General features: G+C 44.7%; 1 protein-coding gene, 1 long non-coding RNA gene and 1 other non-coding gene across 3 annotated transcripts in view; 1 reads left to right on the top strand and 2 right to left on the bottom strand.

The window, feature by feature from the left end:
- Positions 1-13,990, bottom strand: part of PCSK5 (proprotein convertase subtilisin/kexin type 5) — a 413,695-nt gene that overhangs the window by 22,543 nt on the left and 377,162 nt on the right. The window contains exons 30-33 of the mRNA XM_031449902.2: positions 13,508-13,703; positions 5,299-5,516; positions 4,004-4,240; positions 2,579-2,809 (exon numbers count right to left, since the gene is read on the bottom strand). Coding sequence (XP_031305762.1) covers positions 2,579-2,809; positions 4,004-4,240; positions 5,299-5,516; positions 13,508-13,703 — 882 coding nt within the window. The remainder of the gene's footprint in view (positions 1-2,578; positions 2,810-4,003; positions 4,241-5,298; positions 5,517-13,507; positions 13,704-13,990) is intronic.
- Positions 1-13,990, top strand: part of LOC105087404 (uncharacterized) — a 99,801-nt gene that overhangs the window by 40,846 nt on the left and 44,965 nt on the right. Inside the window, exon 11 of the long non-coding RNA XR_010382687.1 lies at positions 13,031-13,122. This is a non-coding gene — a long non-coding RNA (uncharacterized LOC105087404). The remainder of the gene's footprint in view (positions 1-13,030; positions 13,123-13,990) is intronic.
- On the bottom strand, positions 1,943-2,072 carry LOC116152835 (small nucleolar RNA SNORA3/SNORA45 family). The gene has a single exon (XR_004136539.1). It is a non-coding gene; the product is annotated as a small nucleolar RNA SNORA3/SNORA45 family (small nucleolar RNA).

Raw genomic sequence — 13,990 nt, 5'->3', positions numbered from 1 at the left:
CCTTTTCTAGCTTCTAGAGGTCACCTGCCTGCCTTGGCTCATGGCTCCTCCTCTGATTTCAAAGCCAGAGCATCTTCTCTCTGTCCCTCGGTTCTGACATCACACCACCTTACACTACTAACTCTGGTTATCCTGCCTCCCTCTTATTAGGACCTGTGAGATAATCCCGGGTGATCCTCCCCAAATCAAGGCCATTACTTTATAATCTGCAATTTTTTTTTTTTGCCATGTAAGGTGACATATTCATAGGGTCTGGGGATTAGGATGTGGACACTTCTAGGGAGATTATTATTCAGACTATCACAACCACCAGAGGAATTTATAACTAGGCTGACCCTGTGGGTTGGTGGTGAGGGGCAGGGTGGGAGAACATAAGAAGACCAGGTCCTTGCACATCCTGTATCCAGCCCTTGGGGGACCATGGCTCTGTGTCATACACCAGCCCTGAAGTCTTAGTTCTAGTCCAATTTGTATCCCTAGTTAAAGGGAAGACAACCTTGTAATGATAAGATGTCTTCCTATCTGTATGAAGGCATGTGAGGTGATCACTGGTAACACTGTAGGTTGGGGATAATTAGAAAAGAGGGTCCCGGGGGTTGGGGTGATAGAGGGGATCTGGAATGTTCTCCTGAAGCAGCCACTGTGGGGAAGAAGGTTCACCGAGATTTGTGCAAGAGGGGCTAAGATGGATGGAAAGGAAGACTGGTATCCTCAAGTGTTTTCTGTTGGGCGGCAGTCAGGAACGGAATTGGGTGTATCTGTCCCTGTCTTAGTGGGGAATTGGTGCCCTTGCTCATGGTACCTCAACTGGAAGTGGAAAAAATTGCCATGCATTCCTACTTTGAGTGTCTTACTTCTCAGTTCTACTCTGCTGGGTTAGGGAGAGCATATGTGAGGACCTCTCCCGGTTAAGCCGATTTCTGGTGTCCCTGGAAACCTGAGGGCGTTGCTTCACATTAGTGGAACCTTCATATCTGATCTGTAGGAGCTGGACAACCTCAGATTGTGCCACACTTTGTTCAATATGATTCATCAATCACTGGATGCTAAATCACAGGGAAATGTTCGTGAGGAGCTGAATACCTGCATGTTCATAAAGTGTCTCTCCCCAGACTGGTTATTAATCACAAGGGAAAAGTAACTATGCAGTAGAGAAATTGGACAGCACCCTGAACAGAGCACCCAAATTAACATCACCTGTGAGAGGCAGGGGACCACCGTGTGCCTCTGGAGGGACATGACGTCACCTGTGAGGTATCCTGCCTGAGGGTGCATGATCTCCATCTAATCACGAGGAAGCTTCATGCAAACCCAATGGAGGGATACGCACTGTGTTCAAACGTCAATATCATAAAAGACAAAGTCTGTAGAAATGTTTCAGGGTAAAGGAGGCTAAAGAGACGTGGAAACTAAATGCCATAACTGACCCCAGACAGGGCCCCGTTCCAAAGGGGAATTGACAAAATTATAATACACTGTTCGTTAAAGGATTGTATCAGTGTTAAATTCACTAGACTTGGCGACTGTACTGTGGTCACCTAAGAGAGCATCCCTATTCCTCGGAAGTACATAAGGCAGATCTTGATTTATAGTGCTTCATAGATACTGCATTTTTTTACAAATTGAAGGTCTTTGGGCACCTAGCATTGTCAGATGGTTAGCATTTTTACTTTTAGCAATAAAGCATTTTAAAGTTAAGATTGTTTTTTTAGAGATAGTGCTGTTGCACACTTTTTTTTTTTTTTTTTTTAGGAGGAAAAGTTATTTCATGGAACCAGAATAAACCACTGAGAAAGTCAAGAGGCAGTACCAAGACTAGAATTCAGGTCACTTAGTTTCCACACACTCCTGTAACAGAGCTCTCCCTAAACAGGTGGTTAAAATACCATCCCCCTGATTTGTGGACATAAGTGAACCTATCAGTTGTGTAAGTCAGTCTGACGCACGTCACTAACCTGGTGACTGACTATGCCATGAGGGCCACAGCCCATGGATAAGGTTCGCAGTGACTCTTCGAGGACTCTCGCACACTAAGGCAATAGCTGATACCCAAGTGTGACTCCAGCCTCGATAATGCTGTTGCACACTTAATAGGCTGCAGTAGAATGTAAACATAACTTTTATATGCACTGGGAAACCAAAAAACTCATGTGACTTGCTCTTGGTTTATTGTGATACTCACTTTCTTGTGATGGTCTGGAACCAAATATCACATGTCACATGCAATATCTCTGAGATACGCCCGTCCTAAAGTATTTGTGGGAGAGGGGCCATGATGTAGGTAACATATCCTTAGGTGGTTAAAAACAATACGTGGTGAACTATGTACACATATACATCGAGCATGAGAGAGTGAGAGCAAGCAGATGAAAAGGGAAACAGGGTAAGAGGTGCCTGTGCGGGGCTCTTCGTAGTATTGTCCTTCCCTCTTGCATCTCTTGTGTAGGTGTGAACAATTTCCAAAGACAAAGTGAAAAATTTTTTAAATGCCACTATCTACTGAGCATCAGGTGTCGTGCAAGGTAGCTTCCCAAATGGAGGGAGAGACCAAGCCCTCCTTAGAGGAAAAGGGACTCACTGAGAAGAAGGCTGTCCCGCAGGCAGGTGTGACACTGGTCCTCCGAGGGCCCCGTGCAGCGGAAGCACTTGGCGTGGCAGGACTTGCAGGCCAGGGCCTCCCCATCCCAATACTCGACGGCGGCACATTCGGTGTGAGGCACACAGCCCCCGTGGTTGTTCAGCCTGAGGCCTTCCCGGCAGGTGGTGCAGGTCCCTGGGGACGAGCAGGTCTGGCAGGACTTGTGGCAGTCTGTGGGCGGGGTGGGGACAGCAGACCGAGAGTCAGAGAGGGCCTGGCGCCCCTCTAAGAAATCGGTTCCCCTGGCAAGTGTGCCTGTGTTCCTCAGTTCTCCAGAGGTTTCTAGGGCTTTGTGCCATGGGAGTTGAGGCCCTCAGGTGGAGCCTTCTTGTTGCAAAATGAGGGGAAAAAAATGGCTGGTTCACTTTCTCTGAAATCCCCAGAGAGCCCCTTCCTGCAACAGCTGCTTCAGAAATATCAGTAAGACTCACTCTAATTACTCAAACTCAACAAGATAATAATAAGCAGTTGTACAGAAGCATGTCCCACTCCAGGCTGTGGGCTTCTCACCACCATCACCCCTACTCTGGTCCTCCTCTGACTCCCAGAATGCCTTGCACTTACCGCTAACCTAACAGTTGTCGAGATGTATCATTAAATACCTGTTGACAGAAAAGGCCTCTTTTGTATCATTTGTGAATGCAGTGCCTATGAGAGGGCCTGGCATGTAAGAGGCACACAGTAAATATTTGTTAGACAAGTAAAACGAGAACGGTTCACTCCTACCTTGGGAGTCTAGCTGTTGCTGTTCCCTCTGCCTGGAATTCTGTCTGCATGGTTTGTTCCCTCCCTTTTTCAGTGATCTCATCCAGGCCGCCTTCTCTCTAACTTCAGCCTCATCCCACCCAACTTCCTGTCCCCCTTTCCCGCCTTATTTTTCCTTTTGACTTAGCTTCTTTAGAGTCTGCCTTCCCCAATTGAATGTAAGTTCCGTGAGGGCCGGATTCTGTCTGTGTGGTCCCCGCCGTTCCCCAGGCCTGGAAGAGCACACAGCACATAGTAGGTCCCCAGGAAGCACTCTCTGAGTGGATACGTGTGTGGTATTAGTACTGTGTTATCATCTCATTGTCTTTTGTAAATCTTCACATGAGAATCCTTTTTGATCAGCCACTGTTGTCAGGAGGGTTAACATTATTCATTGCTAAGAAAAGTTCTATCATCAAAGCTAAGGAATAATTCAGTTAAAAATAAGTAATATATTAGAGCAGACTCAAAACATGCTTCATTAAGCAGGAGGGGAAGAGGTGGGATGACAGCTCTGGGGCTGGAACTGGGCAAACCCCAGAACCTGCGTTGTCTTGGCAGAAACCCCTAATCCCAACGCCCTGGGATGTGATACTTGGCCGTGCACCTGGACATCTTTACCTTTGCAATCTTTAGTCTCTTTCTCATAGTAAGTTCCTTCTGGGCACTCATCCAAACACCGCCCATCATAGAGAACCAAGGAGTCCTCGGCACAGAGGTCGCAGTCATCTGCTGAGGGCCCACTGCACTCCAGGCAGTCTTCATGGCAGGGAACACACTGGCGTGCATCCGCGTAGAAGTGGCTGGGACAGGACTGATGGCACGTATCCTTGTACAGGAAGGACTCAGGCATGCACTCTGGGGGAAGGGGAACCAGCAAGTTACCCCAAGGGGGACAGGGGAAAGGACTTGATTCCTTCTGCAGTGGGCTAGCCACTTTGGCTCATTTGACCCAGTGTACATTTACCCCACCTCCACCCTCCCAAGACATGTCTTCTGTGTCTCTCAAGCCCTGGCATGAGAGAGGAGACCACACATGGTGGCCCAAATAGACAGTGCAGGTTCCACATCCTGAAATGATCTGCCCCTTGGAGGTGAAAAAATTGTAGTGCTGGCAGATAAGTCATGGGAAAGATGCAGGAGGTGTTGTTCTGAAAACCCAGAGGGCATTGGCGGATTTTTAAATTTGTATTGAGCACCTCAGGCTCTGTTTACTACAGAAAGCAGTTTAGGAATTCATAGATTAGTTTTTCATCCACTGAGAGGGTTGACTAATGAAATATACATGGGTAATCAGCATGAAGACTTCGTTGTGCGTTTACTTTATTTGTGCCTATTCTCTTATTTTGGAGGGAATTCCAGAAAACACTTTGGTTACACCCAGAGAATCCTTTGGATTGGCCAGAGCCAGTGAAATGAGTCTGTCTTATTCTGGAGAGGAAATTAGATAGCCTTTCTTAGGAGGCAATTCCAGAGAAAAAATTCCTAACCAGAGTACTGTTCTCAAAGTCTTATAGTTACTGGAGCTTTTCTTTTGTATCTTTTATCGCAGTTGAAATTCTCTGTGTTTTATTAAGATCAGTCTCTCCTCTGAGATTTTTTTGCTCAAAGAGGCAGAAACTTTGGGTTCTTGTCTGTATCTCTTGCACCTGGGATAGTGCTTGGCACACCCTCAGTGCCCAGTGTGGAAGAAATCATGTGGGAAAGGGGGTCTTGTCTGGCTTAATTCGAAGAGTCCACAATGGAAAGGCTGTATGTCACCCTCCGTTTCCACGGTGACACACATGGAGGTAAATTTCAGTAAAGGTACAGAGACTGGTTCCCAGTTCTCCTTGGACACCGCACCCTCAGATAGTCGGCCCCCAGCTGGGGAGGCTCGGCAAAGCCACGCTCCCCACTGCGATGCTCCCAGGTACCTTTGCATGTTTTCTCATGGATGCAGTCCTGACACATCTCTGGGCAGCGCTTGCACATCCCCTCCACAGCCACGTGCCTCTTGGGGCAGGTCTCCTGGCATGCCCCCTGGTCCAGAACAAGGCCCCCTTCACACGAGTGGCAGTAGGTGGCATTTCCCTCGCATGTTCTGCAGGAGGAGCTGCAGCGTTGACAAGTGCCGTCTTCTGCATAGAAGCCCCTGGGGGGAGAAGAGAGAGCCCCTGGAGAAGCTTTCCAACTAGGGCAGTGATTCATACCTGGCAGCTAAGAGTTAGGACTGAGAGCGGAGGGGCCAAGGCTGTTGTTGACCGAAGTGTACCCATCAGATACCCTGAGAAAGTACGCTGAAAAGCCAGTCTGGAAAAATAAAATGAAACCATGGCTATTATCCTTGTGAGTTCGGTGTGTTTGAAAACAGCTTTTAATTTGTATATCATTTAGTCATCTTCTGATGTTCTATTTTATCTCCTAATTTTCATTTTTTTTCTTTTTTTGGGTAGAGCCATATGATAGACAAAAAGCTTTTTATCCAATTTAATATGTTTTTAAATTTAAAAACAATTTTAAATGTAACTGTTAAGAAGATTTTCTTAGAAGGCTCAAAAGTTTAATGACCTATAACATTTTTGTATATGGAAAGAAGGGAACTCCCTTGGAGTAATCATCTGAAACATGGGGACCACCTTTGCCCACTGGAGTGTGGACACCTCCCTTAGAGCCACCACAGCCACTGGCCTTTTGGTGAAGACCACTGAGAAAATTGTTGTGGGATCCCCTTTAACCACTTTTGTTCCTCATGCAGTAGAAGCTCTCCTGAATTCTCACAATATTCAGCATTTCTCAGTCAGCCGCCGCCTCACCTCCCATGAAGTCTTTCTGTTAACTGCTCCTCACCTAACTGTTTTATGTTGTAATAACCTTAACCTGGCTGCTCTTCTCCCCTCCATCACTGAGGCCGTACTTCACAACTGCTTAACGTGGATGGGCCACCTCGCGATTCCCAGTAATGATCTACAGGGAATTCCTTGGGTAACACTGACTTCTCATGGTGAAATGATGGTTCACTGATGGTCTTATTTAGAAAGGTGACAATGGCAAGTACTGTGCTAGGTATGTTGTTATACTTCCTTTTGGTGGTGTTGAGGCAGCCTCTTACCCTATGGCTCTGTCAGACCAGCAGGCTGAATTACATGCTCTTGCACTGGCTTGTATGTTAGCCAAGGACAAAACTGCCTGTATTTAGACTGATAGTAGAAGCTTTCAGAGCAGCTTATGGTTTTGGAATGTTGTGGAAGCATTGTAGCTTCCTTACTATCAGGGGAAATAAAATCTAATATGACTTCTGTGTTCAGGAATTAGTGAATACCAACATTCATCTGTCACCATAGCTCTTAAGAGTCCAGGACTTCTAAACTTGACTCGCTGGAAGCTAAAGGAAGCCACCTTGCTGATACTTCTCCAAGGAATGCTTCCCTTAAAGGAACCAACAGCAACCAAATGATATTCTGTGCTATCATTTTCTCAAATGATAATTTAGAAAAAATTGACCACAGAAGCCCAACATTTGGCCTCAGAAAAGGAGAAACAAGTTTAGAAATTGAACAACTGTTGGTTTGATTAAAAATATAAAGCTCTAGTTTGGACCACATAACAAGCCAGTCCTGCTGGGGACTCTCAACTTCCCTCCGCTCACCACTGTGCATGCATCAGACCTTCAGTCTATGACAGAATGAGAGCCTCCATGAATCAGTGTTGGTGAGGAAACGTTAACAAGGCCACACAAAATGTTTACCTCACGTGTCCAAAGTACAACCCAGGGAAGCCTGTTCATACTGATCACTGACAGTTTAAACTGCCTAATGGACCATTCAAGGTCTGGTAAAAAGAATTATATACAACTTCCTCTGTCTAGTGGGCGTAACTATGTTTTAGTTAAGGTCTGTGTATTTTCACACTGGGCTGAAACCTTCCCTTGCTGGTAGGCTGCTGCCTTTTCTGTGGCTAAAATCCCTGTGGAAAAGATTATCCCTACTTGGAACTGCTCTTGAACTTCATTGTGATTGAAGAACCTGTTTTTACTGGCCAGGTGCTTCATCCAGCCTGCACCGTTTGACCAGTTTTACAGCACTTGCACTGTGCCCATCACCCTCCACCCTCTGGTTTAGTTGAATGCACTAATGGCATTACTAAGACTCAGCTGGCAGAATTTGTAGAGGTGCTCCAAGTGCCTTGGCCAAAAGCAGTGACAGGGGTCCTTCTAAATCTCAGATCCACCCCTTTTGGAGTTCATGAACTCTCACCGTTTGAGATAGTCACAGGATAGATTACACTTGGCTCCTGCTTCTTTTGACCCTCAAGTGATAAAAGGAGAGATACTCCAATATTGCAAGGGCCTAATTGCTTCTATTGAAGATAACCATGCTTTGGTAGAGCAGTATTTTCATAGACTAGCCCTGGGAGGTGAAGCCCTTCATCATACCTGGCAGCCTGGAGAGTTCATCTGTTGGAAAGGATACCTTCAGAAGAACTTCCGTCAACCTCATTGGAAAGGCCCCTGCTGGGTACTGCTAACCAGCCGCTGTGCTGCCACACTCCAGGGCGCAGACCCTTGAATTCATGTGAAGAGCCTAAAGAAACCACCAACCCTCCCTGGAGCTATGCATCATCTGACCTGAAAGTAAAGATTTCCCAGAATTGAAGCAGATGACATCTGATGAGATAGAGTTCCCGAATTATCTGAATGAGGCCTGTTGGAAGTTGTTGCTAAACCTTTTATGACATTTTCAGATAAACTCCAGTGTCTATGATCTATATAACATACAGACTTTAGATATAAAGTGCTGGAGAGTTCTCTCTCCTACCCCTCTTTGTTACTTGAATGTGACTTTAATAAGTTTCCAGTCTGTACCCATGCCCTCTGACAGGAGACACTACACCTTCACTACAGGAAAGGCCCTTCTTGACATTGAAGGACAAAAAGCTACTAAAACGAGAAAATCTGACTCTTGACAAACAATGCTTTCAGAGAAAGATCTTGATCAAAAGAGGAAAAGGTTAAAAAAAAAAAAGAAGTAAGCAGAAACCTCAATTAAATAGAGTTGGGAGACCAGAAGGGGAGCTCTCACACCCTGTGACAATAGCAAAACCCAATGGAAAGAAGAAAGACTCCTTTCTTTCCAGGCATGGACTCAGCCACTGAGAAGCACAGACTCTGTTTACCATAGCCCTCCCAACTTCCTTTTCCTCTCTGTAAAATTGTTCTTCCTTTACCGGGCAGGAGCTTGCTTGTGGCTTGCCATGTTTTCAGACCTCGAATTGCAATTCTCTGCTGATCCCAAATAAACTCATCATTGTTGGAGAAATATCTGGCAGTCTATCCATCAGGTCAACACAGGCAAACACATTTTATGCCTCTGCAACTTTTCTGCTAACATCTCGTTGGCTAAAGCAAATCAAATAACAAAGACCACGGTCAAGGATCAGGGAAGTCCATTCTGCTTCTTATGGGAGTTGCTGCTGTTACAGGCAGAGGGCATAGATGCAAGGAAAGGTGGAGAATTGCAGCAAGTAATTCAGTGTACTGGAGTCCTCTTTGAACCCTAAAGCCAATGAGAAACCACTCTTACCCAGCATCTTTACTCGATGTTTTAATTAATTGATTAACTCATTCACACCCATTTAATCATTCTTTCAGTCATTATTTTCTTATATTTATTTAGTAAACAAAAATGTGCTGAATGTGTCAGGGGTGAATAGAAGTAAGATCTCTAATGTAGTTTTAAGTAGAAAAATTGGAGGAGAAAGCAGTCTAGGTAGCAGAGGGGGAGCTCAGTGGCATCCAGATGAAAGCTAAGGCCAGGCTTCCTCACTCATGAGTGTCCTTAGTTTTATTTTGGACCATGATGAATACTTGAACTGTACCACTTTGTCCAATTAAGTCAATCTCTTAAAAATGAATTTGACAAGACAGTGGATAGAAATGTATTATATGCTCATCAAGAGTTTGAATTTGAGAAATTCATAGTTAAGGAAATTTAGTGCGTTCTTAAACATATCACATCTACCTGAATGAGAATTTGGTGGATTCGACTTTCTTTATGTGTAGCAAGGAATTGGCCTCTTCCAAAGAGGGGTCTGGCCTTTCTCCCTAACTAACTTTTAAATTCTTAGAATTTTCCAAGTGGTAGGAATGTCATAGGTCCCTCTGACCATACCTGAAAGTTTATGCTAACAAAATGACTCAGGGTGGGGCAGTCACACCCTATAGTTTTAGGTTAGGGATTGGCCATGCAAGAAGGACCAACCTGTGTTTAGTGATTGGTGGCTTTGGGCCATGTGATATCACCTGGCCTCTGGGGAATTTTCAGTGCTAGACCTGCTCAAGGTCTCTACAGAATAGTTTCTGGGCATTCAGGATTAGCAGTTCTAGTACAGAATTGGAAAAGATGCAACATGAAGAAATCTTTTTCAGACTCTTCTCATAAGGGAGTCAGTGTATGTCAGGTGAGATGCTGAAATGAAAGAAATGGATTCAAGCAAAAAAGGAAAAAAAAAAAACCATTGAAGGCTACTACTAACTCAAAAATACGTGAATCTCAGAAGCTGGAGGCAGGTGGAAGGCAGCGTGAAAAGGTGTTTGTCAGGAAGCCACTTATCTAAAAGCAGCCTTCTCCACAGAGATCTGGCTAGTAATTTGTCGTGCTGTCTTCTCTGCACTTACAAGACTTTTTTGTTAATGCTTTATGTCACTGTTGTTTTTATTTAAGAAGACATATTCTTTTGAGAAGAAATGGCCACCTGTATTAAATTGTTAAATTCGAAGTACTTTATGTTGAAGTCTTTCTGTCCAGATAAATATGTATATAATGCAAACGCTGTATGGTCCTGGAGCTTCACCTATATTTTACAGACAGCTAAGGCAGGGACAGCCAGCATTTAAAGGAAGACCACTTTTTCTTCTACGAGTGCTTCAAATCTGTTCATATTTGGTGAATTTGAGCCCACTTTTAAGTTTCCAATTGCCTTTTAAACAATCACTGTCATGATATATGCTGCCACTTAAACTTTTTTCTTTTGATGAATATATACCATATTTGCAAAAGCAGTGGCCACCAATGTCAGTTTATAAATAATCTTGAGTACCTGGATGCCATTTCATTGCAAGTTGTACTCCTGTTATACGTCTTACCGCTATTTTAGGGTGGATTGTACCTAAATGGATGTTTTCTCAGAAACAGCAACAAAGCTGTCAAGCCAGGCTGGGTGTTATATGTTCCTCAGACTCTATCTCCCCTGCTTTATTTGTAAACACAAAGTCAGGGAACCGCATGGTAATCAGACCACCCTGCTCAAGACAGCAGGGCACTACTCGTGCAGATTCCATAGTCTGCAGCATTTGGTCATGTTAGTAACTTCCCTGTTTCTCAAAAAATACAAAATATCGTGGCTGCCAAGTATGTGCATAGTGACCCATTGCTTCCTAAGAGTGGTCCAGCCCAGATTTGGAGGAAAGAAGTGAGGAGTGGTCCACTAATTGTATGAAGGCAAAATGCATCTCTTTCTTCCACACTTTAATGCATTGTCAATTCCTGAAACATTTGATGAATCCAAGAGACAGCAGAAAGCGTGGTAGTGATTGAATAAGTAAGGTGATAATAATAATGATAACCAGTTCAATCCCACCATGGCAGTTTAATGAAGAAGCAATAATTGACTTTGGCAGGGAGATTTATGACCTTCACCCTTGTTGTATGATAATATCTTTGCCAACTTTATAAGGTTGGAGTATGGTGGTTGGGGAAGGGGAGCTGGGTGTTTTCTGATTCAGTCTTGCCTTATACTCCCTTCTGCTCCCTGGTTCTCTTACCCTGAACCTTTCACCATTAATTCTCTTTTCAAATACCCAGCCAGAGCCCTCACCCCATGTGTTACATGGAAGGGTCATGAATGGTACCTCCTGCACAGAACCATTGTGGGGCTTCTCCCCACAGTAGTCAGAGGGGCCTCTGAAGAGGGCAGATTAGCTGGAGAGGAACCTTGAAAATATTATGTTGAATAAAAGAAGTCAGTCACAATAGGTCATATTTTGTATTATTCTGTTTATCTGAACTGTTCAAGAATAGGCAAATCTATAGAGACAAAGTAAATTAGTGGTTGCTTAGGGATGGGGGAAATTGGGAGTAACTGCTAAAAGGGTACAGAGTTTTCTTTTGGGGATGATGGAAATATTTTAGAGTCAATTGTGATAGGTGCACAATTCTGTGAATATATTAAAAACCATTGAATCGTACACTTTAAATGGGTGAATTGTGTCGTATGTGAATTATATCTCGGTAACACTGTCATTAAAAAACAAAAAGCCCCAGTTGGTTGAGAAGGTGGTGCTGTGCGATGGTTAATCACGTGGACTTCGGTGCTAGAGAGCTTTGGGTTGAAGCCTGACCATACCATGTATTAGCTGTGTGATGCTGAGCGTGCTGCACCCTCCCTCATCTGTAAATGAGGGGAATGATGGGGCAGTGTCCCTCAGGAACTGCAGGAGGTGGGTTTCAGGACCCGACGCGAATACCAAGATCTGCAGATACTCAAGTCCCATGGTTGGCCCCCTATACCCAAGGTTCTGCTCTCTGGAGTCAACCAACCATGGATTGTGTCATACTGTATTTATTGAAAAAAATCTGCTTATAAGTGGTCCAGTGCAGTTGAAACCTGTGTTGTTCAAGGGTCAGCTGTATCAGGGTAAGAAGATTCTTGTGAGGATTGTTGCGATAGTACTTTTGAAGCCCTTTGTGCAATGCCTACGTATTGCAAGCTCTCAATAAGTAGCTGTTTTTAAATGGTTTCTTTTCCCTTGGAATCCCTTTGTGTACTGAGGCCCTGAGAAGTATGACATTGATTGATGTAAACCTTCCCTACTGGGCTGTGAGCCTTTTGCAAGCTCAGAGTTCCTTTAGCTGATCTCAGTTTAGCTTCCAGTATCAGTTCTTACACCCAGTTGGTGCTAAATGTGTACTTATAAAATTGAATTGGATACATTTGGCTTCCACACTAGATTGGGTACCTCTTGAGGGTCAGTACTGTGACTTCTGTTTGCACCCTACAGGATCAATCACAGGTCATTAGAAAATAGCTGTTGTTTTTCATCATGAAGTCCTTTTAATCAGTGGGCGAATGAAACTTCTAATTCCTTTTGATGTTGTTGGTTGCTTCCCCCAAATCATTTCTTGCCTCCCTCTCTCCACTCTTCCTGGCTGTCGGTGGTGTGATTTGTGGGTGTTCAGGGGAGAATCTTGATCATCCTTCATCAGTGCTTCTGTCTCCATTCTCCTTGCCAGAGATCAGTTTAGGAAGGTGTAAGTGATGCGTTCTGGCTGATGAGATGTGCAGGATAGTCTGAGGAAGTTTTCTTTCCTCTTAAGAAGAGATAAACGAGGGGAAAAGGGCCCTTTTCTGTCTCTGGTTGTTGCAGCATGCAGTGGTGATGTTGGTGGGCTCGGGAGAACAAGCTTAGGAAGACACGATAGCAAAAATGGGGAGATTGTGGGTTACTAGTGAAGCACTGGCCACTGAAATAACTGATACTGAATCTCCAAGCTTTTTGTTGTGTGCAGTAATAAACCCCACATTTCTGTCACTCTCTTTGACGTTTCTGTGGTTTGTCACTGAGAGTTTCCTGATGTCCTTTTCTGTCTTCTATTCCCACTGCTCATTTAGGTGAACCCTGGAGGCAGGACCATTGATGGGAAGAGTAAAGGAATTCTAAACCAGGGGACCGAGGGAGCCAGGAGGAATCAATAATTAACCAGGTATTTGTTATTCATTATCTGTGATTCATACCTCACTTTCAACATTTAGAGGTTTGTGTGTTCCATAGCCCATCACAGCCTCACTTTTGTGATGGAAAAAAATCCTGACAACTGTCTGATCATCAATACAAGTTACAAAAATAACATATTTTCACAAAAGTCAAAATGCACACATACAGGGGTCCCCGGGAGAAGTGCGCATCTGGCTGTACATAACTTTTGGCTGCTGTGGCCAACAGTGATGTCAGACAGTCAAGAAGGGAGGCTGATGTAGGTGCTCTATTCAGGGGAAGGAAGAGTTCTTTTGTGAATAGGAAGGAACTGCCCCCAAAATATTGCAGGAGAACGAACACGAGCAGCAAGTGGAAGGAAGAGGAAGACTTACTCAGGGCACTTGCTGGAGCATCTGCCTTTGTGGAGGAAGAGCGGGCGGTCTGGCTGCGTTTGGCACTTTTTGCAAACGCCGCCTTCGGAGCAAGAGGCGCAGTGCTCTGCGCAGCCCTCACAGCTGCCACTTCGCGCCGAGGGCCACGTGCCTTGGGGGCAGGATGAGACGCAGGTCTGAGCCAACAGATACGTGCCTAGGAAGCCCGGGAAGAAGGCAGGTCAGATGATCATCGCATACCCAATTCAACAGCAGACACAGGCAGGCAGAGAACTGACACTCCCAACGGCTTTTTTTACCTGCTCTGAAGACCCAAGTGTCGGGAACACCTATTTCACAACTACCAAAACAGCTGTCAGTGGTGCTGAGTATTTCAGGAGGACTTAAAGCTCTAGAAAGGAAACTGACAGCAGATGCTTTGATGTATTTCTTTGACTTTCCTACTAGTATTGCTGTGGGTCACCATGGGGCTTCCCTTTGCCC

Source organism: Camelus dromedarius, chromosome 10 (assembly GCF_036321535.1).
Source record: "Camelus dromedarius isolate mCamDro1 chromosome 10, mCamDro1.pat, whole genome shotgun sequence".
Taxonomy (NCBI): domain Eukaryota; kingdom Metazoa; phylum Chordata; class Mammalia; order Artiodactyla; family Camelidae; genus Camelus; species Camelus dromedarius.
The sequence above is the reverse complement of the archived record's forward strand: the minus strand, read 5'-3'. Positions and strand labels throughout refer to the sequence as shown.